Source organism: Semicossyphus pulcher, unplaced genomic scaffold (assembly GCF_022749685.1).
Source record: "Semicossyphus pulcher isolate SPU_LCO1_2020_fin unplaced genomic scaffold, fSemPul1.0.p SCAF_5, whole genome shotgun sequence".
NCBI classification, from domain to species: Eukaryota; Metazoa; Chordata; class Actinopteri; order Labriformes; family Labridae; genus Semicossyphus; species Semicossyphus pulcher.
The window spans coordinates 6,752,789-6,780,077 of record NW_027211726.1 but is presented as its reverse complement, the minus strand read 5'-3'; the positions used below and the strand labels follow the sequence as shown (position 1 = coordinate 6,780,077).

The 27,289-nt window shown below is 42.1% G+C and overlaps 2 protein-coding genes across 2 annotated transcripts in view; both read left to right on the top strand.

Annotated features, from left to right (window-relative positions):
* Positions 1-19,341, top strand: part of rnf19b (ring finger protein 19B) — a 44,775-nt gene extending 25,434 nt beyond the window's left edge. Inside the window, exons 3-10 of the mRNA XM_069681238.1 lie at positions 7,427-7,626; positions 11,224-11,368; positions 11,486-11,648; positions 13,822-13,936; positions 14,367-14,507; positions 14,728-14,917; positions 15,238-15,372; positions 15,914-19,341. Of these exons, the coding sequence (XP_069537339.1) occupies positions 7,427-7,626; positions 11,224-11,368; positions 11,486-11,648; positions 13,822-13,936; positions 14,367-14,507; positions 14,728-14,917; positions 15,238-15,372; positions 15,914-16,358 (1,534 nt within the window). The 3' untranslated portion in view covers positions 16,359-19,341. The remainder of the gene's footprint in view (positions 1-7,426; positions 7,627-11,223; positions 11,369-11,485; positions 11,649-13,821; positions 13,937-14,366; positions 14,508-14,727; positions 14,918-15,237; positions 15,373-15,913) is intronic.
* A 1,176-nt stretch (positions 19,342-20,517) lies between these two features.
* ndufs5 (NADH:ubiquinone oxidoreductase subunit S5) lies at positions 20,518-24,564 on the top strand. Its single transcript, XM_069681769.1, has 3 exons — positions 20,518-20,602; positions 21,841-22,060; positions 24,362-24,564. The coding sequence occupies exons 2-3, from the start codon at positions 21,845-21,847 to the stop codon at positions 24,464-24,466; spliced, it is 321 nt and encodes a 106-aa protein (XP_069537870.1). The 5' UTR covers positions 20,518-20,602; positions 21,841-21,844; the 3' UTR covers positions 24,467-24,564.
* Positions 24,565-27,289: the final 2,725 nt, after the last annotated feature.

Below are 27,289 nucleotides of genomic sequence, written 5' to 3'. Positions count from 1 at the left end.
TGTCTGTGTGTTTATGTGTGTTTACATCAGCGGTGTCAGAGGAGGAGAGGTTGACCACCGCCGCTGACCTACATTTTCACCGGGAATGATCCTTTTGTCTGACGCCAGCAGCAGTGACTCACCTCCTCTTTAAATCACACAAGTCGACTAAGTCCAAATTATTATTCACCACAAACAGCTTGGCCCCCGCACACACACACACACACACACACACACACACACACGCACACACACACCTGGCAGCTACAGCTTCAGACAGTTGGTCACTCTCCTTCGCAGAGGTGACTTTTCCACAGAAACAGTTTAATAGGTGTGAATTTTTCTTCTATATAACTGTGAATTGAGTGTTTAAAGCCGAGAATAGTCCCACTGTCTGTCTGTCTGTCTGTCTGCGTGTGTGTGTGTGCGTGCGTGTGTCTGTCTGAGTGCTTCGTATTGACCCATTTGTGGGAAACTTATGTAAATGTGACCTGGTTCCTGTGTCTTATCCATATAACAGTAACTGACAAATGAAGCGTAAGCATGAAAAGAGTAGTCACGTATTTACATCCTAGTTATACATCCTGTTAGATCAATGACATAACTATACATAAAAACAAGCCTTTTTCTCAATAAACAGGGATTTATCTGAATCATATTGTAAAAGTACAATCTTCCCTTCATGCAGACGTCGTGCACATTGTGAAAAATAAAGGATAAATGCTTTTTAAAGGGAACAAACACCGGTGAATCTCAGAATTATGATTAAAAGACGTCTACTAAAGAGGTAACGCAGATTTAACTTGCCTTAACTTAGTAAAGTTATAAAAATAAGCATTTCATGGGTTTAAAACGGCTCGACACGTTGTCTCCTGTTCTTAGCGCTGAACTTTTGCCAGGCCAGTGCTGACGCAGACTCGACCAGTTGGGACCTGTCTTTGTCATGAAATTTGCAGCAAAAAACACCAAATGTTACGCACTCTAATCAATGTCTCTGAGTTACTCCTGAACATAGCGGAGCCTTTAGCTGCTAAAGAGGAGCTGAGGGGCTAAAAGCAGACTATATGTTGGACTTAAAGCCCCCCTCCAGTGAAATCCAGTGTTTAACCTTGTGAACATCTCCATGTGGTGTTCTTCATGTTCTACAAGACATATCAGGGACAACATCAGCAGTCATCTCCATGGCTGGGCCTGTCTGCTTTTAAACTGCAGTGCACCAAGGACAGGCTGAACAACACGTTTTCAGATTGGCAGGTTTGAGGCGTCACAAACTTAAGGAGCCAATCCCGTTAATGGACGGGGTGACGCTGCGCATATCATTATGCGTAACCTGTGGCAACCACTTCAGGGATGCGCGAGCCAGCTGCAACTGTCGTTGTTTTAATGAGGGAGAAGGAGGAGATGCCTCGGGAGGTCGGCTAATTAAAAATACTTTGCAGAAAGAACACATCAGACACAGTTTCTTATTTCAAGCAGAGCATTCTAAAAACATGACTGGTGCTCAGCTTTAAGATTCATGTCAGTAAATAGAAACACGCCCCGAATGACTGCTCATGTTTGCATTGTGTCTGCTGGATATGTCAATAACTACTGTGTGCTTACTTATTTCCTACATCAAATCTATAAGGAGATAATATATTAATGTTTCTTTTTATTTAAAAGATAATTTTTTAAACCGTTTTGCCGTCATGAGATAGCACAGCTCCCCACATTTCCTGTCTCTCTTCAGCTGTCCTGTAAATAAAGGCAAAAAGCCAAATAAATAAGTAAAAATAACAAAACAAAAATATATAAAATCTTGAAAAAAGTAGTTTTCTTAAGGCTACCAAACAATTCCTCGTTTATTTGTCAGACCTCATAAAAGATGTTCATGTTATCCAGAGCTTTCCTCAAAACAAGCCCTTCAAATATACAAATATAACCTAATATAACCTTTAAATATAATTACCTACAAACCCTGATAGGCATCAGAAAAGCTCAAACTGCAAAATACAATCAATGTGAAAGCTTTTGTTTTCTGGGCGGCTCAGCTTCAGATGGATATCTACAACCAACACAGTGACGCATTACACTAAACAGACAAACAGTGAGGTCCTCTGTCTTCCTGTTTCAATGTTTTTTCCACTGCTAAAATAATAAATAATCCACTTTGGCTCTGGAAAAGCTACACAGCTGTTTACCTTTCACCTGCCCAGCCAATCAGCTCTCATCCTGTGTGATTGTCACGTCTGAGCATCCACACAGTGCCTCCCCTCTGCCTGTCAGTTGCCGCTTAATTAAACAGATCGATGCGTGTTTGCTGGACTCGCTGTGTGTGTGTACGTGTGTGTTGTCCTGGATTTTGTGCCTTTGTTCCTGACTGACTCGTAATGTTTGCTTGTGGCTGTGTGTGAGTCAGTCTGGTTCGTCCTGGTGTTAGAAACCAGCTGCTGTTGTGTGCGTCTGTGTCGTAACGTTGCATTTAGAGGCTCAGCAGGAATCCCAGGTGGCTGCCGGCGGAGCTGAACACTGACAGGACTGTCTGTGCATGTTCCCCCTGCACACGCAGCATGTCAGCGCTCATAAAACTCCTCCGCCTCTTCTCCCCTGACTCTTGTCTCGTTGTACTGCACATTTACATCTTCATTATCACACCGTCCTTGTATTTCCGTCACTCTCTGTTTGTCTCTCCGTTTCCTCTCTCATCCTGGAAATTTCTGCACAAATTGCTCTCGGCGCCGCATCAAAACCCACCAATCGTGAGACAGCGCTGACGTGTGATGCTCTCCCAGGGAAAAGCTGTCGTGGCAACCTGCGCTTTGTTTTGCAACAAGATGAAGAGGAGAAACACACACATATACTCCATCTCTGTCTCCTTCTCATGTTGTTTTTTTGGTATGCTAGCAGCACGGCTGTAGGGAAGGCAGTACCTGTGTCTGACTAGAATATCTCAGCAACTATTGGATAGATTGCCATTAAATGTTGTACAAATATCCACAGCTGCGAGAAGATCACTGCAAATGTCGTTGGTGATTCCATGTTTTCTCCTTTTTTGAATGAAAAGTCTGGACAACTTTAGGACACATTAGCAACACATCAACTGATCGTTTAGTCGTAATAATTTATTTCCTTTCAAACACTTGTGCTGTGTTTTTGAGCAGTTGCTGCTGCAAGTATTTTGTTTCCTCTGGTGAACGAAATCCTAAAGTTAACAGCAGATGGATCATTTAAATAATACTTATAATACCTATTTCTCTATATTTCATAAAACATGATGCTCATCTCCCAAACAGTTTACAGAGGTTGCAGATCCTCTGATTTCACTTTATATCTTCCAGTGACCTCAAGAGACCTGCTCTTGTTCAGAGTAAAATTACAAATTACCTGGCTAGACGTTCGAGGCTGGACAAAGAACGGGAGACCACACTTGAGTTTAAGTAATTGCGGAAGCACACTTCCCAGATATCCAGACAGTGCTGCATGTGTGACGTCCACGGTTGGCTCCAGTTGTAACTCTTGATTTTCCTCGCTGACGGTCGCTTTCCTTTTTAGACTGTTTGCCTTCATCTGAGCGTCGAGTTTGTTTCTTTTTATTGTTGAAGTTGTATCTGTAGTCATCCATCTTTTCTTTGTTTGTTCAGCCATAGTAGATTACAGTTTACTCGCAACACTCACAGAGACCGGAAAGGCAGCCGCTTAGCTCCGCCTACCCTCTCTGGCAGACCAACCACTGCTGGGTGATGAGAAACGCGTCACTAACTGGGCGCCGTTTGTGATGTTTTCCACAGACATCCAGTCATACTGCAAATGCAAAGGCTTTCATCAGTGGGCCACAGGCTCAATCACCATTGTGTTACCTCATTCAGCGATAGATAGAGACTTAACAGACATTTATTTATATGAAAATCTTTGAGATTATTACTTTAAGTTCAACTAGATTCAGTATCTCTTCTGTCAGTGAATCCAGGGCAGCAAACACATCATTAGGTATCATAAAGGTACAGATAGGAATACATCACTTTGAAATACCACACAGGGGAGCAAAACCACCTACAAGTTAGGGGAAATACCAAACAATGACCAACATGGGTTTTTTTGAACATGGGAAAGTTGGGTTTTCACATGGTGGTCAGAGTCCGTTATAAAAAAGGAAATGGTTGAGAAGTCGGCTTTCATTACTCATCTGAAGCTCTGCTGCTCTGTTTCTGTTTAGGCGAGCTCGAAGCAGAGCGCTGACGCTGCAGGAAAAAATGCCAAACTGGCATCTCTGTGTTTTTGTTTCCCTCAGTCCAATTGAAAGTTTGTAATTTAAAAGTTGAGTCAGTTTGGTGACCAGTTGACCTCCGAGGATCACATTTGCTTCATCATTAGAGAAAAAGCTGCTCTCTGCAGATGTTCAGCGACAGAGTGTAAACCCTCACAGAGGAATGTCGGGTCGTGTCTCATCTTGTCCTGAGAGAGCGACCTCGCGTCTCTTCTGATTTCTGTTAATTTATTCCGTCCTGACAGCGGGCCGTCACTCTGTTTGAAGAGGTGGAAATGAGGGACGTGTTGGTGGCGGCGTGTTGGAGGCGCGGCAAAACAATTACAAGTTTACTAAATCACTTTTTCCACGCTCTTGTTGCTTTATAATGTAACTTGAGCATCCGACTAATGCGCCGAAAACTGGCATCGCCTTTTTTGTGAGCAAAAAAAAGAAGTAAATCCCTGCCAGCTTTTGTTTCCTCTCCTCCACACTAAGACAATATTTGATGACTGGCATCCTTTGTGATTTCTGCAGTGACTGACAGCCCTCTCTCCCTCTTTTTAATTGCCTTTTTTGTCCTTATTGTTGTAAAACGCCACAGTTTTTGCTATATTTAACTTTATTTATGTTTGATGGCCTCACTTCAATAGAAGACAAAAGAGTGTTTAGTTTGTTTTAGCTGCATTAAGAAGCTGCCAGACAAAAAAAGTCCACAGAGGAAGTTGTGTCTGTTTTATTGTTAACAGGATTTTTTAAAATCATCAGAAATTTCCCTGTAATTTGGTGGAAACCAAACCAAACCAGAGGCCACAGAAACACCGGCTATTTCTGCTTTCTGACGATTTATGGAAATGTTTTCTTCTGATTCATTCACTTCCTGTGTTACAAAAGGAACCATAATCGTCATGTTTTGTTTCCTCTCTGTGACACGGTCCTCGGTTAGTTTCACTTTAACCTGCTGGCTCGACCTTTCTAATGTATCATCTCTAAACACAGCGTTTGTGTCAGGCGGCTCAGAATAACTCACCTCTGCTTTATTTACCCTCCTCGCCGCAGTGAACACTCTGCTCCCGTCTCCTCTCTCAGTATTGGACTTTGTGAATCCACATTGATTGACCTCATCCCGTCTCCTCTCTCAATGTTGTTACTAAGTGATTACTCCATTGATCACATCTCTCCTCTCTCCTCTCAGAGTACAGGGAGCTCTCAGGCTTTGTAAAGTGTCCATTAGTGTCCATATTGGAGATCTTTACTTCTTAGGAGCTGATGGAGTTCACAGTTAGCTGTTTTTCTAAAGTTACAGCTCAGTTTGTATGTCGTCTGACGTGGTGACTTGGGCTTGAATATCTCTCTCTTGATATGGTGTGGAAAATGGTTAAAGTAAACGATATCAGCACAGCACTGAGCCATATCATCAGTAAATCATCAAACTAGCATGCTAACATGCTAAATTAAGATGGTAAATATGGTAACTGTTAAATATCATCTTGAACAATTATTGTACTTAAGCTAGCAGCCGTTTTAGCATTAGCATTTTCCTCAAAGCAAGTCTCACACAGCAGTTAGCATTAGCATAGCTCTTTGTTAGGAAACTGTGGACCAGAGAGACTCTCTAGAAAAACTGTGGGCAGCAGACCATAACATTTTATATTATATTGTCACGTTCTTGTTGCTAACTTGGTAGCAAAAGATGCTAGCAAAGTGCCTGGTCATGTTTGTTGTAATATTTGAACCACTGACTCATGACTACTACTTTGATGTATCTCTTGTTTGTTTTGGGAGAGTTCATACTATGGCAAGTAATTTTAATTTTGTTTCTGCGATATAGCAAATACATCAGCCTTCCTTTTTTAAATCTGAAAGTCAAGATTAGCACGGTCATGACTGTTTGCAATTAGTCAGTGGTTAGTCGGTCATCATTTGTGGTCATGATTCATTTTGAATCTTCTGCTTGTGGCTGTTAAACTGAAGTGCTTTTAGTTTGGTCCAAAATGTTGCTGTTATAAATTCAGATGTGATGAGGCTTTCCTCATCCTTTAAAATCATTTTACCACCCACTAAATGTCAGCCAAGAATTTACAAACTGTAATATCTTTGGCTTGCTAGAGATTTTCATTCTCAATGGGCGGGCTTTTTGCGCGCTGCTTTTGCTTTGAAGAGCGCCTCGCATTTTCCCGCTCAGTGCGCTCCTCACGTTTTTGAGGAAACGCTCTGAGCGCCTCGAGTTGAACTTCAAACTCAAAGTTCAACTCAAATCAGAAAAGCGGCGGAGGTCATTTTTTTCTGATTATCCAATCAGATGAAAGGAGAGGCGGGCCTTTCGTCAGTTTACAATATAATGGTTAGACAGCTATGAGTCGGTGGTTGCCTTAACAACAGTAGAAAAAAAGGCGCAGTTTGTTGCTGTTTTTAATCTGTTGTTTGTGTGTAACTTTTTATACCGTCGTCTTGGCCAGGACTCCCTTGCAAAAGAGGTCTTGTATCTCAATGGGATTATTTCCTGGTAAAATAAAAAAATTAATTATTGCCAAGTAGGTTTACACTTACAAGGAATTTGTTTTGGCACAGAGCAGAACAGTTATAACAGCTAGAATAAAAATAAGTAAAAGATTTTTTTAACTTTTACTTATTTTTGTTGTAGACTTAGAATATGCTAGTTGCATTTTTCTCCGTTTCCGAATTTCACAGCGCTACACCCGCTTTATCGGCACCTTGTGCTAACGCTTTCTTCTTCTTTTATTATTTGATAGCGGCTAGCAATCAGCGCTACAGCCACCGTCCGCGGTAGTACCGCATTACAACCAGGCGCCGGTAAAAACAATGGAAGAAAAATATTTTAATAATCACTTGAACTTTGTGATTTTTTATAAATAACAGACGGTTTGAATATTCCAAATTCATGACCCATCCCTAGCCGTTAGTGTAGCAGCAACTTAGTGAAGCTCGCATGCTTTTGGATGTTGGCGTCTGGCAGATGTTTGGACTCAAAACTATGAAGAAGCCAACTGCTTATTGTTGATTGTTGTCAAATTATACTGTCTTTTCATTCAATGTCAGTGTCAAACATTCTGCTCAATGAGGCTTTAATGAGCTGGATGATTGTCAATTATATCCTCATAATAATCAACATATGTTCTCTTTGTTCTGACTTTATAATTTGACTTCCTCAGTCACCACATTGTAAATTATTAACTCTTCTCTGTGTCTGTCTCTTCCTGTCAGATTTGCCGTCATCGCCTCGGGCTGTGCCAGCTGTCCCAGGTTGGTGTGCCGCAGAGAAGGCTGCGGCGCTGAGTTCTGCTACCACTGCAAACAGGCCTGGCATCCCAACCAGACCTGCGACTCGGCCCGCCAGCAGAGGGCGCAATCCCTGCACACACACAGCAACCACTCGCCCAGCTACACACAGGAGCAGGGACCCGGTGAGTGCCCTGAAAACACACACACATACACACCTCTCAGCCTCTCTCAGCCTCCCCGGAGAGCTACAACATCAAAAGTAACCACAGTCTGACACAAATACCACACTGTCTAACACACACACACATTGCGCAGGTGTGTGTGTGTGCTCTGTGCAGACAGATAAAACCGTCTCCCCCAGCATTTCCTTCTTGAAAGTATTTTCACACCTCTGAGAGCTCTGTGCCGCTCCGTCTCTGTGTCTCTGTCCGTCTTCATCACATGTCAGTCACCTCGGTCTGTCGGAGCGCTGACTCACACTCGTCTGTGTCTGTCGAAGCGGCTCCCTGGTGTTCTCACTGCTGGGTGATGCATGAAGCATTCAGCCGAGCACGAGACACTATTTATATCACAGTTTGTCCTCCCGATAGTTTTATGACATCTTGTCATACTGCTTTTTACAATGTCACTCTTACAGTTATACAATCACACTGAGTTACCGGTAAGTCATATAGATGAAAGTGTTTTTTGTTTCCACCTCAGCAGATCAACCTCAGAATAACATTTAGAAAACAATGGTGCCCCTGTGTCTGTGCAGACCACATTATAACACCCAAATCTGCCCCCTCTTTTTGGGTTTTTATTAAATGTTTTCTGCAGTTTTCTGAGTAATCAGATAAAGATATGCTCCTAAAACTCTCACCAACTTGTGACCCGCTCAAGCTGCTCTGTTTTCCTCTCAGAAAATCAACCCGGACCTAAAGGAAATATTGTTTTTGATAAGTGCATTTTACATATTTATAGTGAACAGATTTTGGGATGTGGTGCAGTGGTCTGTCGCCCTGGTTCAAACCCCGGTTTGGATGTAGTGGGCCTTTCTGTGTGGAGTTTGCATGTTCTCCCCGTGCATGCGTGGGTTCCCTCTGGCTTCTTCCCACAGTCCAAAGACATGCTCGTTAGCTTCATTGGCGACTCTAAAATTGCCCGTAGGTGTGAGCGTGAAAGGTTGACAGACAACCTGTGATTGGCTGGCGACCAGTCCAGGGTGTAACCCCGCCTCTCGCCCAATGACAGCTGGGATAGACTCCAGCCCCTCCGCGACCCTGAACAGGATAAGCGGTTAAGATGATGGATGGACAGTTGTTTTTTTACTGCAGGGAAACAAATTTATGCAACTTTATTCTTCTCAGCTTAATTTTAGAGGTAAATATTGAACATTTTACGAGACACAAGATTTAATCAACAAATATATTCTGATATTTTAATATAAACTGAGCTACCTTGCTTGCATCAATAATTCTATTCATTAAATCTATTTAAACAATACAGTATTATCACGTAATTTGACTCTTTAGGTGCATTTTGCTGCTGGTGGTTTGTATTTATACTCAAGAACGTACTTGTAACAGAGGAATTTGCGGTGTTGCACTGTGCAGCCAGGATATGGTTAGCTTAGCATAAAGACTGAAAGCATAAACAAATAAACATTTAACATGTTGATTAGAGTGCTTGAGAGGAGCTGGTGGGTGGATTTAGTTACATTTAGACAGTCTGGCTCTTTCCCCCTGTATACAGTCTTTAAGCTAAGCTAAGCTAAGCTAACTGGCTGTTGGACATAGCCTCATATTTGACTAAAGACGTGAGACTTTTATCAGTCTTCACATTTAATGCTCTGCAAGAAAACAACACAGTATATTCCCCGACATTTTAGAGTCGTACTATAGTCATGAGAGAAACAAACATGCATCCTCGTGCGTGCAAACATCCTCTCATGTGTGTGCGCGTCTTTAATTCCATTTTGATTAAAAATCTATTAGCTAAATCCCTGCAGCTGTCCCCCGTCACTCTGTCTGTCTTTGCCTTAATTCACCACTTCCATTCTGCGCCTCTCTGCCAAGACTTCTGAAGAACTGACATCAATCCAGGAGACCGAAAGTGACTCATAAAAACATGCCAGCCGCTCCCTCTTTATCTGTCTGTCTGAATGTTTAACACCTGCTGCTTAGTCAACTGTTTGTAGACAGAGGAAGAAACAGGAGGCAAGGGAAGATGAGAGGAGGGATGGAAAAAATGAGAGGAGAGGAAGAGAGCGAGGGCGAAAGTGAGACAAGAGTTGAGTCGTGTCAGCAGAATAGCAAACAATAACAAGTACTCCTACACACACACACACACACACACAAACATCTGCCAGAGTCTCTTCAAGTTGAAATGCCAAAATGCCCTTTAAAGAGCAGAGACTGTTCGCAGAATCCAGATATCAAACACACAGTAAACTGACTGTTTTTGTGCTTCCTGGATTTCTCTCCTTTAAAATGCATCAGAGGACACACTGCTGCATGTGTCTGATCCATTACGCTGATGAGCTTTGATTTCTTTGCCAACAGAAGGGAAACTTAATAGGAGCATGTAGTACTTTTAATTCAACAGTTTTTTGACTTATTCTCTTATTTTTTTAAATTGATTTTGCAGCTACTTTTAGTTTTGACTACGTTAAAACGTGTAAAATCAGATGAAGTTTAAATTGTGTTTGCATTTTGACGAGCCCCAGGTAAGAACACAACAAAAAGCTTGGTGTTCTGAGAGTCTGATATTACTTTTGGATCACCCGAGGGATTTAGAGAAATGCTATTATTTTGAAGTTGAAGCTGTAAAACCCAAATTTCTGAGTTTCTGAGTCATTGCTCGGGGTTTAAAAATGCAGCTGAATTTCAAAACAAAACCGAGCTGGAACAAAACTCTGGCATTTGAGGGGGATGTTTGAGGCTTTTAGGGGCTTTTGAAAATTTGGGAAACACTCTCTTTTACTTTTTTTCTGTGCGTTTGAAGCAATGAGAAGGGAAATACCACAATTATATATTTGTCTGATAAATATGAAGCCTCAGCCTGCAGCTGGTTAGCTTAGCTTAGACTGGAAATAGAGGGGGAAAGAGATAGCCTGGGTGACCTCTGAAGCTCCTTTATTAGCACATTATATCTGGAGAGAACTATATTACTTTAAAAGGTATAATAAGTAGGATTTTTCTTTGCATTTTGTCAACAACACATTCAAACTGGGCCCCTCCTCCTGGGCTCTTCGTCACCAGAAGCTCACCCTCACTCTCTCTCTCCCAGAACACGCCCACCCAGCCGAGCCAACACCGACAGCATCGGGGTTACCTTTGCGCTAGCATGCTAACCGCCGCTTAGCTTGTCCTACCCGGTTTGAGGCACCTACCTGCCCAACAGAAAGAAGGCCAACTCTGCATTGCTCTTTCGCTATGTATGCCGGTCTGAATGGGGCCCAGTTGCTAATTCGAACCACTCTCACACTCACCTATACCCTGTGATGGGCTCAGGGAACCACAACAGCGCCCCTCCTGAAAATGTCCCGTGCAAAGCGAAACAACAGAATAGATGCAGAGGGAAGGGTGTCACAAGGGTCTGCACACACACTCACTAACACACATGTATAGAGGCCCATAAGTGATGATTTATAATTGTAAAAGTCTATATTTTATTTTTCTAGGAAAATCCTACTTATTATACTTTAACAACTTTTTATACACATGCAATAAAAAGGAGATAAAAGAAAACATATTGCTTAAACCAATGAGCTAAGCTTTTCCTTCCTCTGTCCCCAGCTGATGACATCAAGCCGTGCCCTCGCTGTGGTGCTTACATCATCAAGATGAACGATGGGAGCTGCAATCACATGACCTGCGCCGTGTGCGGCTGTGAGTTCTGCTGGCTCTGCATGAAGGAGATCTCTGACCTGCACTACCTCAGGTACAGACAGTTTTTATTTCACCGTTTATATCAGCTGGATGTTTTCAGATTCTTCAGACGTGTAGCTGTCAATACTAACTTTTCCCTTCTTCCCTCCCTCTGTGTTCCCTCCATCAGTCCATCCGGCTGCACGTTCTGGGGGAAGAAGCCATGGAGCAGGAAGAAGAAGATTTTGTGGCAGCTGGGCACTCTGATCGGAGCTCCGGTCGGCATCACCCTCATCGCAGGCATCGCCGTCCCCGCCATGGTCATCGGTATCCCCGTCTACGTCGGCCGCAAGGTGAGAAACCTGCAGAGAGGAAGTGCTTTAGCTTTCAACAAGATAACGACCTGAACCTGTCTTTTCTTCTCTAAGTGGTTGTTGTTTGCTTTTTTTGTTTTCCTCCTAGTTTGTGCTAAACTCTGCTGTAAAGTGACTTTATTAGCAAACATTAAGTACATAGTGATTAAGGTCCACAGCTGAAAGCAAAATAGCCCAAAGAAACATTTTAAATCTCGCCTACATGCAACTCCATGTTTGAACCTAACCTGATCAAGGGTTTTAAGCTTCGGTAACTTAATCGTTTTATACTAATGTATATATTATATTATATTAATGTTTGTGAAAGAGTTATTTTAGAGTGCGACGGCCATTTCCAGACAAATATTCACAAACACTCACCTTCAAAATAAAAGCAGGATTGAGGTTGAAAAAGCTGTGAAGATAAAATAAGAGACTCTGAGAGGATTTATTTTTTTTATCAGTGTTCATTATTATTTCATCATTATCACTTAATTTGACACTTTATCTTTACACAATCCTATAAGCACTCGAAGATCACGTCTAGATCAAACATTCACTTTCATTTTCCCCCTGTTTGCTAAGCGAGACGTCTTTCACTCTGTGTAACACTTTTTTTAATCTTGACGTCCGTTCACGTCCGACGTGTCTCTGAGTCCGCTCTGCTGCTGAAACCAGACGCGGAAACCACAGAGTTGACAGTTAAGCCACGGCCTTATGAAATCCTCCTCAGTGGTGATTATCTGGAAATTACAACACTGCAGAACAAAATTATTCGTCCTCATTTTGAGGTGGGTTTTACTAGAAATGTCAGAAAGTACTTTCACTTCTTTTGAGCTCCGCAGAGTTTCCAGCCACGTCACAAAGACGGGTCAGAATTAGATGCAGGATGGACTTTTGGTAAAGTTTGGGTGCTTACAGATTCTTGAAGATATTTTACTGTGTTACATTATTAAATGTATATATAATGTATGAAGAGAAAGTTTTAAGTGTTATGTTGAAGTTCCTATAAAAGAGTAAGTTCGGGTGCCGGTTTGGCTTAGTGGTTAAATCGGCGACCATATACAGAGGCTATCATCCCCAATGCGGCGGCCCCAGGCTCAACCCCTGCCCCCTGCCCCTGCTGCGTGTCATCCCCACTCTCTCTTCCCCTGCCTCCGGCTCTATCCGCTATCCTCAAATAAAGGCATAAAAAGCCAAAAAAATTATCAAAAAAAAAAAAAAGTTCAGTTTAGAGGATTCTGCTTTGGGTTTTTTTGAGCACATCACGATAAACAGAGTCAGAAAAGAAAAGTAAACAAAGTACCGCAAGTTAAGAATGTTAAATAAATAATTTCAAAGAAACTAAAATAAGAAAAACTTCCAGTAACAAAATATGGACAATATAGCTGTTAAAACAATTAAAAAGCTGTATGAACAAAGAAGATGAAATGATTGAAAATCTGACGGAGCGAGCAAATGTTTACACGATAAAGAAAATATGCAATAATGTAACCAGAGACACTGAGAGCTGTTTAAGTGTCACTGACATTAAATTGAGGCAAAGCTGGAGTTTAAAAGCAGCTGAAATAAAGCAAATTATATTAATTTATTGACATGATTTGAGTGTCTATTTTTGCTCATCTCCTATTTGTTTAATGCATTATTTGTTTGGGTCAAATATATCGATCTAATGCTACTACAGAAAGATTTTTCAGATCTGATAGCGGGGCTTTCAACCTGCAGATGTATTTAAATGACTCGTCGTGGCTTCGTAATGTTTCTACAGTGAATTCTGCTGTTGTCTTGTTACAGACAGAACAACTAGTGACACAACAGTGTGTTCTAAAGGCCACTGGTCTTTGACATAACTACAAGAGGAAGGAAATTATGTGACAATAGGTGGTTGGAAGATCTGCACATTTAGATGCTGCAGCACCCCCTAATGGAGAACAGCAACACTGCACATTTGAGTTTAAGACCGTTGCAGCCCCTGCAAACTCTGAAGTGGTTACTCACTGTGAATTAACTGGAGCTTTAAATATCATTTGTAATTCAAATAAAGTCTGATCAGCCTAAAACTGTACCAACCTTTAACCTCCGCCTTAACCCTCCACCCCTGCCCACGCCCAGCTTTAATCAGAAGCCTTCTCGACTGTGTGTTAACCGTCTCTCTCCCGCTCCTCTGCTGCAGATCCACGCCCACTACGAGCTGAAGAAGTCGTCTCGTCACAGGAGGAACCTGGCCATCACGGGAGGCGTGGCCCTGTCCATCGTCACCGCCCCGGTCATCGCAGCTGTCAGCGTGGGTAAGAAACCCGTCAGGATGATCAGCGATTATTATTCACCGTGAATCTGTCAGGCTGCAGGCCAAGAACAAACCCAGCACAGTGTGTTAATCAGCATTTAGACGCTGCTGTTCGTCACGTAGACGAGACGAAGGAAGAAAAATACATCATGTTTTTGTTTATCTTTTCATGCACTGAGGAGACATTAGAGATTCATTAGGGATGGAATAGTCTCATATTTTATCTCTTACAAATGTGTCTGCAGATTAATTTCTCTGCTCTGTCTTGCATACTTTGTTACTTAATTCCTGAAATTAACTGCAGAAAAAGAAAGGACCATTATTCACTCTTAGTTCTGCTTATAGTTCCCTCCAAAGCTCCCAAAAAAATTGTACAAATAGACGTGAAATTTGTCTCATTTGATTTGTATTTCTGTTTCTGTCTCTTCCAGGTATCGGCGTTCCCATCATGCTGGCCTACGTGTACGGTGTGGTGCCCATCTCTCTGTGTCGAGGAGGAGGCTGCGGTGTCAGCAGAGGGAAGGGACGAGGAGTGCGGATTGACTTTGACGAGGACGATGGTCCGATCACAGGTGAGAAGATCAGCACATCAGATCTTTAAATTACACCTTCTCTGCGGCAGTTTAGCTCAGCAGTTGAATCAGTGGCCCATGTACAAAGCTATAGTCTTCGATGGGGCGGCCCCGAGTTCATCCCCCATTCTCTCTTCCCAACACTATCCTCTCTATAAATAAAAAATCATCTTAAACTACACCTCCTCATGTAAAGGATATTCTTGATCTTATTCTGCAGTGGCAGACGCGTGGCGAGCCCTGAAGTCCCCGAGCCTGGGTGAGAGCAGTCTGGACGGAGCGGTCAGCGGTATGAGCACCACCTCCCCCAGCGAGGGCCTCTCTGTGGCCCCGGGGACTCTGGGGGACACTCCACACTTTAACACGCTGGCAGGCGGCGCCCTGGGAACTCGCACCGGAAAGTACAGCAGGTGAGGAAGAGCTCAGGACAGAGGGCGCGTGCTACTGCTTTTAAGTTCTTCCTGTTCTGCTCTGTCCTGTCTGTTCTGAGCAAAGTTATCTAAAGACAATTACTTTTGATTTGTTCCATAAAGGTATTTAAGGGTTTTACCTTGTTTAAGAAATGGATTGAACTTTGGTATAGGCATGTTTCTCTTCTGACTATGTTCCGTCTGCAGACATTTTAATTATCCAGCCAGCTTTTTCACTCAAAACACATTTACATTTAAATCAAATTATAGGTTGTCTTTAATGTCATAGCTTTTTACTGATGCTGTTCGTTATCCTTCAGGTTGGAGGTGCAGGCGGGCGAACTGGCTAAAGAATCAGCCCAGAGGGAGACAGGCAGCCTGGGAGCGGGGAGCGACTGCGCCAGCACCAGAGGCATGGCCGGATCCATCATCTCCTCCTACACACTACCTGACAGGTGAGAGAGAAGGCCTCTTATTTCATCATACACTCTTCGTGAGAGTCTCATGAGCTGTCAGGCTGCTGATTCGTCTGTCGCTCTGTCAGATTTGATGTGATGTGAGATTACAGAATTAGTAAAAATCTGATGATTGGCAGGATGATGCTCTGATTTGTCTCATTTGTAGCAAAGCCTAAAGCTGCATAAATCCCTCTCTACATTACTGGCAGCTTTACGAACCAGATACATTATAAACCACATAACAACGCTGGATCAGAGCTAGATGTACGGTGCTTTTTTAACCGATAAATATGGTATTGGTTACAGACATGAGGATATTTATTTCTTACCTTCGTCAGTATGCTGTCTGAGGTTTCAAGTTCCATTCACTACAACCAAAATATTCTTTAGCAAATCTAAGCTCAGTCTAAGCATGCCTTTTTAAAATTGTGCCTTAAAAGTTATAAGAACAAAATAATAACAATAAAGTTTTAGGAAATGCAGAACATTCAAATCATCTCTCTGTGACTGACTTGCTGTGATTCTCGTGTTCCTACAGGGACTGCACCAACCTGGAGATCCAGGTGGACATCGAGACCAAACCCAGCCATCTCTGCCTGACCAGTGAAGAGGACCTAACCCCGCCCCCTGGCTCTGCCGCCATGGCGACCGTCTCAGGAGGGGAGGAGCCTCAGGACTGCAGCTCCAGAAGGGGCGGGGCTTTGTGTGGCTCTGCGTTGGGACTGTCGCCGGGCGCGTCAATCAGGGAGGGGCTCCGAGACGTCACGCTGGCTCAGCCGGAGAGCATCCGCAGCGACCTGGAGATGTCGGACACTCAGTCAGACGACATCGCGGAGCTGACGTCCGACGACTGTGACTCCCCTCACCCGAAAAGCTGCCACCTGGCAGCCGGCCAGCAGCCACAGCCCCCCTCCTGCCGAGCCCTGAACCCCCCCGAAGGCCTTCACTGTCCCGCAGACAGCAACGTCATCCTCTACGTCTGAGAGAAGCCGCTCTCAGGATTGCACAAAAGAACTAACTAATCCCTCCAACAGTTACATTTTTTCTCTCTGTTCTTCACAGCTTTTTCATTTCTGTTTTCATCCCTCGTTTGCTGCTTCTGCGACTCACAGACACCGTCTTAAACACGGACACTTTGTTTACTTTTCTCCGTCTGTCTTATCTTTCTACCTGTCAATCTCCTCACTGAGTAAATTGTCAGGGTTCTACCTCTGAGATTTCTAACATGATGATTTATGTTTACTCCTCGGTGCAAAATGCCTTGGCTACTTAAGCAAAAAAAGAAAAGACAAAAGAGGTACAAATTTTCCATGAGAAATATTGAAATCAAAAACACGGTGAAAAGTCACCAAGCACAGCAGAAGGAGAAGGATTGTCTGCAGGGGACAGATGGGATGTTTTCAACAACGTGCGGATGAATGTGGACTCGACTATTGTGGCTTTATTTTCTTCTTTTTTCTTCTATTTATATTCAGATGAGATTGTATCATTTGCTGTGTGCATGAGTCTGCATGAGCCATGCCTTGTGTGAGAGGATGAAAACGACAGCGATGTTTTGTTACACTGGCGGTGAAAGCTAAAGTTTACTGAAGAGGATGAAGCTGCACTTGATGTTACTTTCCCTGCACAGAAGAAGAGGAGGAGGAGGAGGAGGACTGGGAGGCGGCACACGGGGACAAATAGGAGTTACAGATATAAGGGATCGAGTTCTGACAATGACGAGCAGTTTTATTCTGTTAGTCTAATCTATGGGACTCACTCTGGATAGGTTTGTCCTTCTGCACTGAGATGATTGAACAGACATCTGTCTGGTTTAGAGCCCTCGATTATTCAGATCTGTTTGTAGGTATCAGTTCCTCTAAAATGACATATTTTTACCTCAAACTTTTTACGTGATTTCTTCAGAAGTCGTAGTTTGTGGCACTAAAAGAAAGGCAAAGACTGGTCACTGAATATCTAAATATTAGGGATGCACGATATTGGATTTTATGCCGATATTTTCCAACCCTTTCTGCCGATTGTCGATTTTGATACTGATATATTAGGCACTTTTTTTTCCACCTCTTTGCAGAGAACATCAAGTCTCCCCTGTAGTAGAGTCGATATCATGCCTACTCTCATTGCACTGGCCCACGAGCAGATGCAGAAACATAATAATAATACAGTGCTTTTTAAAATGTACACAATCACTGGGCAATATAAGAAAACTACTTAAACTTAGGTCATCCACAAAATGCCATATTTATTTGTATGCAATATTTCAAATCAAACTGTAATATTCATCAAGCTTTTTAAGGAATCATTGAGCACTTAGGCAGAATTAAAGCGTTGTTTTATCGGCGAAACATATCGGCAGAAAAATGACATCTCTGCTGATGCTGAGATGTCATTTTCAAGCCATAATCTGCAGATATTGATAACGTGCCGGTAATATCGTGCATCCCTACTAAATATATATTTTTTCTCTGGTAGGAATGTAACGCAGTGGTTAGCGCTGTTTCCTCACAGCTAGAAGGTTCCTAGTTCGACCCCCAGTTCGGACGTTGGGGGCCTTTCTGTGTGGAGTTTGCATCTTCTCCCCGTGCATGCGTGGGTTCCCTGCGGGTTCTTCCCACAGTCCAAAGACATGCTCGTTAGGTTCATTGGTGACTCTAAATTGCCCGTAGGTGTGGAAGAATGAAAGGTTGTCCGTCTGTGTGTGTCAGCCCTCAGTCCATCTATCAGTCCAGGGTGTAACCCCGCCTCTTGCTAAACGACAGCTGAGATAGGCTCCATCCCCTCGACCCTGAGATAATGGATGGATGAACGGATAGGAATGTAACCATTAGACGTTGAATGTTTGAGTTTTACCTTCCTCTAACTCCTTAACCCGCTACTGCTCCCTGATCATTGTCAGAACTCTCTCTCTCTGATTGGTTCTGGTGTGTGTCATGTGACTTCACCTGGAGCCACGCTGGTTTCGGTCCCTTACGTGTTACCTGGCTCGACCCACTTGAATGTTGTGTGTGTGTCTATATGTGTGTGTGTGTGTGTGTGCGTGTGTATGAACTCCTGATGAATGTATTTGTTTGTCCCACTGTGTTTCTGAATGAGCACTCGTGCACTTTATCTGAATTGATCTTATTTATCTTTTTGTTATGCTTTTCATTATCTGTTGCTCTGAGTGAGTTTGCTTCAGTTGCATACTAAAGTCTGTGGTACAACCAAAATAAATCACCTACCAGAAGGCCTTTTATGTTGGATGTAACTCAAGAAGAGTTTGGCTCTAAAATCTTATATAATCATGTTTTACAAGAAACGCTTTGTCATGTTAATCATTCAGTATTTTAAAGATCAACCAGCTTGTTTTTTATATTTGTGATCTGAGGATGGTAATTATCCTGTTTTTTTATCTCTATCTTTATCAGTTTATGTTTTACTAATCATCTTTATAAGTCAGTTTCACTTTTGGAGCCAAACTCTTCAACTATCGATGCCGAAAAAGCTCTTTTAATCATACTCACCTGCCTGAACTGTTTCTTAGCTTTGTATCACCTCTGTGCTTCAGTTTAAAAAAGGTTTCCTGCAGGTTTTCCTTTCATCAGAAAAGGAATCGACTCAGAACCTTTTTCATCTCAGAGTAGCTTTATGGATTTAGCTGCTTATATAACTTGGCAGTGCTTTGTTTGGTCTGCACTTATCACTTGTTTCCGCCTGCCTGCCTGTGAGAAAACACACGAATGTACCACGGACGGAGCGTGAGTGTTAATGGAGATCTTCCATTAAGCCCACAGGTGGTCCTGTCCTTATTTGAAAAGGTTTTAGAGTATATAGATAGCAATATTTAAGTGTTATTATATTGTTTGTGTATTTCCTGTCACTGTTAAAGCCCCGCCCACTGTGGGGTTCTACATGCAGGACTGTGAAAGACGACTTGTGGACCTTTGGGGAAAAAATAAATAAACACAATCTGATGTTGCACCAAAACACTGAGTGTTTGTTGCTTTTGCTGTGGAGGAGAAACACTTGTTAAAACTCTGTCAGACACACTTTGAATAAGTGTGTTGTAAGCAAAACATGTAACTAAATATTAGTCTTTTACTTATCGAATAGAAGTCATGAAAATGTGCTTATAATTTGTAAGAAAATTAAACTGATTCCATAAAATCATCATTTTGAGTTGCTTTGCATTGATTTTCATTCAAATGTACGGTTTGTTGAGGGAAAAATAAATGTCATTAATGGTTGTTTTTTTTGGTGTTAACATGAATCTCAAATGTGCACACATTTCTCCACAAAACACACATACCTAGTAAGATATCTCTCTCATGGCTTAAGTTTGAGCAGAACTCAATCAATAAATGCTGATTAAGATAAAGATGAAGATAATATAACAATTGGTTCTGATAGTTTATCTTATTAGCAACATCTCTGGAAAAACATTCTGTACAGAAAACATTTTATTTGAAATATTTCACATATTATACATAATAAAGGTTTGAATCTTTTCTTTTATTGTGAAAAGCAGCACAGAGGTGAATATAAGAGACAACCAGTCATGAAATTCCATGTCATTGACTTAAAAGTCCAAATAAGTACAGCTAAGGGTAAGAGTTTCATTTAAAAAATAGGCAAAAATTATGGAGACTATTATTATATGTTTTATATATATTAATATAGATAATAAAATTAAAATAAACACCCAGCAGGGCTGTGTGCATCTTGTAATCAGTACGAATCAGATATACTTCATTGAATTCTTGGGGGAAATTTGGCTGTGTTACAGTTTCCAAGTTACAGTTTAAGTTAAGAAATAAGAAGCATGTAAAACAAATCAATGTATTATACTCCAATACACAACAATCATAAGTGTAGAAAAGACATAAAATACTAGACCTACATATGTTAAAAGATGTGCATCATTTGATCTATAAATGGTATAAAACATATCACAGTTAAAATACTGCATTAAAAACCTAACTCTAACTAAGAAGGATCATCTCAACATGTGTTACATTAGAGAATATTATTGGGGGGGAAACAAAACACTAACAATGTTAATGTTAATGAACTCTTTTGGTTATCCTCACAGCCAGCTCCAGTAGGCGGCGGTAATGCAGCAGAACTCTTTACTGTACTGTTGCGTCTCTTTACGACACATCCCGTCATTTTACGGCCGTGTTGTGATCAGCCGTAAAGCGAAACGCGTGGAGTCGGAGGAAGGTTAAAGCAAGACCTGCAAAACTCGGTAAATACGGATGTTATGTGTATTTTTTTGGCCCGTAAACGACTCTGTATTTAGTATGAAACCATTCAGGGTTAAATTATTGTCTGAAAAAAAGGACACGTTTGTAAATTGTGTGAAATGACAGCGGCCTGTGGTTAGCATGAACGGGCTGTCATTGAAGGAGACTTTTAACGGTGCATGATAACAAAGATATGACCAGGGAGCACGTTTAGTTAATGTGCACTTATATTGACCTAAATGTAAAATACAAAGCTTTAATATTGTGGTATTTTTACACAGAAGGTAGGCCAGTTAGCTGTTGTAGTTTGCTAAGCTTTGGCTAGCTATCTACGGTTAGCTAGCTGGCTAATCTTATAGTGTTCTTTATTGTACCGTCCTCCCTTATAACTTTATTTCGGATATTATTTACTCCGTTCACAGTGGATCAAGATCTGTAGAAGGAAAAAAAATGAAATTCCAACAATACAGTAAAATTAATTTACTCCCATTTAAGTCTGAATGTGGCAGAGACCGGCCATCTTCTTGGCATGCCAGGACACCTATCATAATGATGCATGTTAGGATTTAGTTTCTGGGTTTTCACAAGTTATGAATATACAAGTTTTATACCTCTTGATGTGATTAAATAAGCCAGAGTCAGATTATCGTGAAGGGTGGAACTGTTTTGCTTCTTCTGTTTTATTTGTAATAGTTGACAATAATTGCTATGCTAGTTAATTGTTTTGATATGCATACACCTCTATCTGCTAAAACTGTTTGGCTGCCAGACCTTCCTATATTTGTCTCTCTTACAAATAATAACAGATTTCAGAGCAGTGGTTTTCAACGTGGATTCAGCATTTGGTAGTTACCCATTACATGTTGTCTTTCCTATCAACAAAGACCAGTCTTGAAAACAATCAAGACTTTGAGGATAGTTATTCTAAAGTAAATAAAGTCTAAATACTGACAGATAAAATTTCCTAAAAACATTTAAACTGCAGTTCGTGTTTTCCGTCGTCTAAAACTACATTATTGATGAAGGCTGTGTCTAAGGCACTCACTGGTCATATATAACAACTATGCAGTGCTGGCATTTATTCTGCAAAAAATGTTGAAGGAGAATACAATATTTTTCTCAACTGTTTCCTTTTACATCTCTGGTGTTAGTTTTATTGTTGTGGCTAATGTGTCTCTATTCCACTTCCCTCTTATCTGTGTGTTTTCCTCTCTGTCCCTTCCTGCTCCTCCTCCGTCAGCATCATGCCATTTGTGGACGTTCAGTCGCGGCTCGGCATCGACGTTGACCGCTGGCTGCTGCTGCAGAGCGGACCGCAGCCCAACAATAGGGCGGCGCGCTGCCACGCCTTTGAGAAGGAGTGGGTTGAATGTTCTCACGGCATCGGGCAGACCCGCGCTAAGAGGGAGTGCAAGCTGGAGTTTGAGGACTTCTACGAGTGCATGCACAGGCAGAAGACCGTAAGTGTGAAAACTCCATCACTACTATGTGTACATAGTGTCTAATGTGCATTTGAGGTTTAGTGTTGTCTACTGGGTCTGCTCAGGGTGCATATATTGCAGAGCCATGATCATATTAGGTTTGGTATCATTTATCACGACTGTAGAAAATAGAATCAGTACTGCAGTGGACACGCACGTACTGTGAACACAAGGATGGCAGCAGCCTGGAGCTTAGAAAAATGAACACTATGACTTTTTGCCTCAGCTGTTCTTAGCAGCATTTACTAATGAATATTATTCATTAGGTATATTAGGTAATGAAACAGACTGAAATTAATAGTGATGCCTCGAAATGACCTACGAAAGCAAACAAGACCACCAGGAAGAAAACTGATTATTTCTATACAGTAAATTTGAGGTGCCTGTCACCGCTGCCACCAGGTCGGTGTCAGACGAGGGGATTTACCCTCTCCACAGCAAAGATTCACAGTAGCCCTTTCTACACTGCAGTTCTGCCTCAGCGCCTAACGAAGCTCTGCCGTCATGCCGTCTCTGCCATTTTACACTGAACCAAGCAACGCCGGCAGTTTGTGTTTTTACAAAGCGTTCCGTTGTTGTGGAAGCAAAACGTGTGCGAGGTGTAAACAAACAGCATGTGCTTAAGATACACACACGGCGCTGTTCTGCCCTGCCGTATCGCCTCTGTTACTACCTCCAATGCCGGCTCAGAGGTGTAACGGCTGCGCTCCACCATTCAGCCTCAGTGCATTTTATATAGATGACGGAACGTAACAGAGGCGTTATAATCCCACCTTGAACTGGCAGTGTAAAAAGGGGCCAGTGAGTGATGTGTTTGACAGTTAAAGGACAGCGGGAGGATTTATTCTGTTACAGATTACTACTTACACAAGGTCAGCAAAAGGATAAGATGTACTTCTTTGTCCACAGGGGGTCCCCAAGATTGTCATAATTTTGTTCTGTTTTTGTGATCAAGTTTTGCCCCTCTATCTGCCAGCACATTTAATAATTTATTTTTTTTGCAAGTTTCTCCAAAAACTCAAAAACAAAGTCTAAGCTGTAGTTGTCTCCCAATGGCCTCAAGGTTTTATTTGGCCTTAACATCTAACATATAAGCAGTCCTGTTTTCCTACGCATTAAACACGTGAATTAAACTGATTCTTGTATAGTTGTATAGAGTTTGGTGTGATGGACAGGATGGATGTATAAAGCAGGAATAAAAACCAGTTGAAAATGACTTGAAATTAATAACAAAAGTGTATTCAGACAGATAAAACTGCACCCACATCTAATCCTTTAAATAGTGTCGGAGTTATCTGAGGTCAGGCTGGGTGGCTGCGTGAGTCAGCAGAGCAGAGATTGACAGATGCTCTGCCGGCTCTCTGTGAATGTGCTGCAGCAGCACAAACTTTTTGCCTGCATCCAGACATTCAGATTTGCTCGTTAGCCACGTCTCAATCTTTCACAACATGATGGAGATGATGCAGGATGACGCGCTGGTTTTAGATGATAGAAAGTTAAGGCAGCTTTAATGTCTGACATGACTCTCACATCATGTTTATCTGCAGACTCGTGCTCCAGAATTTAGAAGCTTGATTTATTTAGCCTGGATTTTTCAAATATATAATTATCTTTACAGTGTGTGACTGCCCATGCCTTTAACTTAAAATACCTTTTAAGACATCAGCAAAACCAAATAGTCAGTCCTCTTTTCCAGTAAAGGCCCGCAGGTTTAGAATACCCTGCCCTCAGAAATACAACCATAAACTGATTTTAAAGCTTTCAATACTAATGTAAAATTATGGTCAAACAGAAGCAACTGTGAACACTGAGGATCAGGTCTTTTTTATAGGAAAATACACACTTTCTTTTCCCTCTGTTGTTTGTAATTTTTGTTTTTGACATGTCCTAAATGTTTGTATTACCGGTAGTTGTTTCAGTTTCTATTGGTAGTGTTTTTTATGTCTGTTATATTCTTCGTCTTTAGAGTATTTCTGTGTTTTATCACATAAAAGCCTTAACAGGGAAAAGGACTGCAAGTTATCTCTGCTACGACTTCATCTCTGCTGGATTAATCATCATTGTCAGCTATGCCTAAATGATCTTGATGAAAGTCTGGAGTAAAAAGGCAATTTAAAATCTCTGACTTTTTCTCCCTGTGTTCGCAAAGAGAAGCATAACGGTGGGGAGGGCTGTAGAACATGACTTTCTTTGCCCATTCCCTCTGTGTCTCTGCATCCTGTTCTGCCTCAGCACTAACCTCCTCTCCTCCTCCTCCTCCTCCTCCTCCTCCTCCTGCAGCACGAGAGGCTGTATGCGATCCGTAAGCAGCGAGACAAGATGGTGAAGGAGGGGACCTACACACCACCGGCCTGCCACACAGGCAAGGGAGAGCAGTCACCCTGAGGGAACACACAACTGCTGTTCTTGTTTATAGTAAATGAGAGATCAATATTTCCTGTTCACCTGTACAAGTTTGCAAATAAATGTTATCATCCACTGTCTTCTTCTTCTCTTGTCTTTTCTACGCAGTTGTCTTTTTTTCTCTCTTTTTAGTGTGAAACTATTTAAAGGTATAATAAGTAGGATATTTCCTTTCATTCTGTCAACGACACATTCAAACTGGGAACCTCCTCCTGGGCTCTTCGTCACCAGAAGCTCGCTCTCACTCTCTCGTGTGAGAACACGCCACCCCGCCGAGCTAACACCGGCAGCATCACAGTTACCTTTGCGCTAGCATGCTAACCGCCGGTTAGCTTGTCCTACCCGCTAGGTGCACCTGTCCAACAGAAAGAAGGCCAACTCCGCATCGCTCTGTCACCATGTTCGCCGCTCTGAACGGGTCCCAGTCGCTAATTTAAACCACTCCCACACTCACCTATACGCTGTGATGGGCTCAGGGAACCACAACAGCGCCCCTCCTGAAAACGTCCTGTGCAAAGCAAAACAACAGAATAGATGCAGAGGGAAGGGTCTCACAAGGGTCTGCTCACAAACTCACTAACACACTCACTCACTTTTATTATTTTAATTTGTCTATATTTTCGTCCTACTTATTATACCTTTAAAAATAATTGATTAAAACTATTGTTTGTTGCAGTCAGCTGTTAGTAATCGGCCTGATTCATGAAGCAGTACATTTAAAAAGCCACAAAATGCTTCATGCTTTGATTATTAAAAGGCAGCAAATAATTCAAACCAGTGATGTGAGTGATGACATACAGTTAACCAACAGTTTTACTCCATAGCTTCACCACAGCTGCCTGAGAATGATTTAATGTGACTCCTCCAGCTGTGGTCATCTTATCTTGTGTTGAGCTGCTGTAAGTAGAAGTTTAACTGCAGTCCATTTTCTTAACCCACACTGACCCAATTGTAGAAAATCATTGAATGGATTAGCGAGTAAGCGCTCTGTTGGGACCTCTCCGGTGACGGGCTGATATGAATGGATGTTGTTTGACGTCCTAATTCAATTTGGAGAGTTTAACTCTGACTGATGGGATTAGGAGGGACCGAGGGCCGCCACAAGATGGAGCCAAGAGCACAGATAACACAGGAGGGTAAACTCAGCATGAAAACGCTCTGGAGCTGACAAAGTTTCTTCTTCTTCTAGTTCTTCTAGTCTTTATCTGCAGCTCAACAATTTTACAGTTTCAGGGCTGCAATTATTTTTGTCATAAGTCCTTATGTTTGCAGGTTCTTTTATTTCCAGAGACCTCAGCCTGAGATTAATTGGCACGCCCAGAGCTACCATTGAGGCCTTAGAGGTAATTACACTCTACAATACACATATTTTACATATCTTGTCCACCAGAATTACATGATGGCAGGTTTGTGTGTAAGGTTTTCTAAGCTAGATTGAGGGCACAACTTTTTTCTGTTCTGCTTAGCATTTGGTGTAAACCAATTGCGGCTGAGAATGACCATGTAAACCTTATTTTTCACAACTACAATTACATAGGGCTGCACAGGGTGCAGTGGTTAGTGCCGTTTCCTCATATCTAGAAGGTTCCTGGTTCGAAACCCGGTTAGAACGTAGCGGGCCTTTCTGTGTGGAGTCTGCATGTTCTCCCCGTGCACGCGAGGGTACCCTCTGGGTACTCTTTGTCTCTCTCGATGTGTCCGCCCTGTGATTGACTGGTGATCAGCCCAGGGTGTAGCCCGCCTCTCGCCCAATGACAGCTGGGATTGGCTCCAGCCCCCCCTGCGACCCTGAACAGGGTAAGTGTTATAGATGATGGATGAATGGACATATATAGTTACAAATTGGTACCTTGAAATTGCAAAGCAGCTCTTAAAAAGTTAGCAGAGTTTGTTTGCACTAAATTGCCTTGGTTTGATGAGGTCTTAAAGCCTCCAGATTTATATCATCCTTGTTACGAACTTGTTTATCTATGACATTAATTTGAGCGGTAATTATTTGATAAGACTTGGAAGCTGAAAACTAATTATTAATAAGTAATTTATTTCTACGCATTTTGTACAAAACAAAGAAGTGTTTTACTGCGACAGAAACCATATTGTAACCTTACATGTTCCTCCAGATCCCTCGAAGAACAAGTACTGAACAGCAGGTTCTTCCCTTCAGCTCACACAGGTGCAAATAGCAGCTAAATGCCCAGACTGTTAACACCAGGCCAAACTGGAGGTTAAAGATGTTTGACTGTCAGAAACTGGTGATAAAGTAGCCTCACAATCTAAACTGTCATTGCATGTCTCATCCATTAAACACAATAGAGCTTAGTGTCTTTATGCCCTTGTGGAAATGAAGAAGTGTTTCCCTGAAAAACAACAGATAATCACGGCTGCATAGAAGAACACAGCGCAGCACCTGGAGCCACGACTCTCTGCATCACAAGGTTTCAATTGTGTAAATTGAATTTAGTCTGAGATTACAGCCAGAGACATCAGATTCATGTCAGGAGCTTCAGGTTTACAGCCCGGATAGTACTGAAGGATAATCAGTGCAGCATTGTTCAATAATTAACTGATAATGAAAACTGAGCAGTGGTAGTGGTGAACTTTACCCTTTGTTTGTGGTCACAGCGGCCCTCGGATCATGTGGCCGCTCGGTCCATTAGCTGCTGTTTGATTAAAGCGGCAGCAGCTCAGATAATCCAGCACGACTTCTCTCCCTCTGACCGGCTCCGATGGAGGATGAGAGAGTCTGGATTATCGTGCAACAGAGACGTGCGCCGCCACCCCCAACAAACACAAAGCAATCCCAGT

Coding starts and splice junctions, on each gene's coding strand:
- ndufs5 (XM_069681769.1), top strand. CDS start 21,845: ATGCCATTTGTGGACGTTCAGTCGCGGCTCGGCATCGACGTTGACCGC. Junction 22,061..24,361: donor GCATGCACAGGCAGAAGACC/GTAAGTGTGAAA, acceptor CTCCTCCTGCAG/CACGAGAGGCTGTATGCGAT.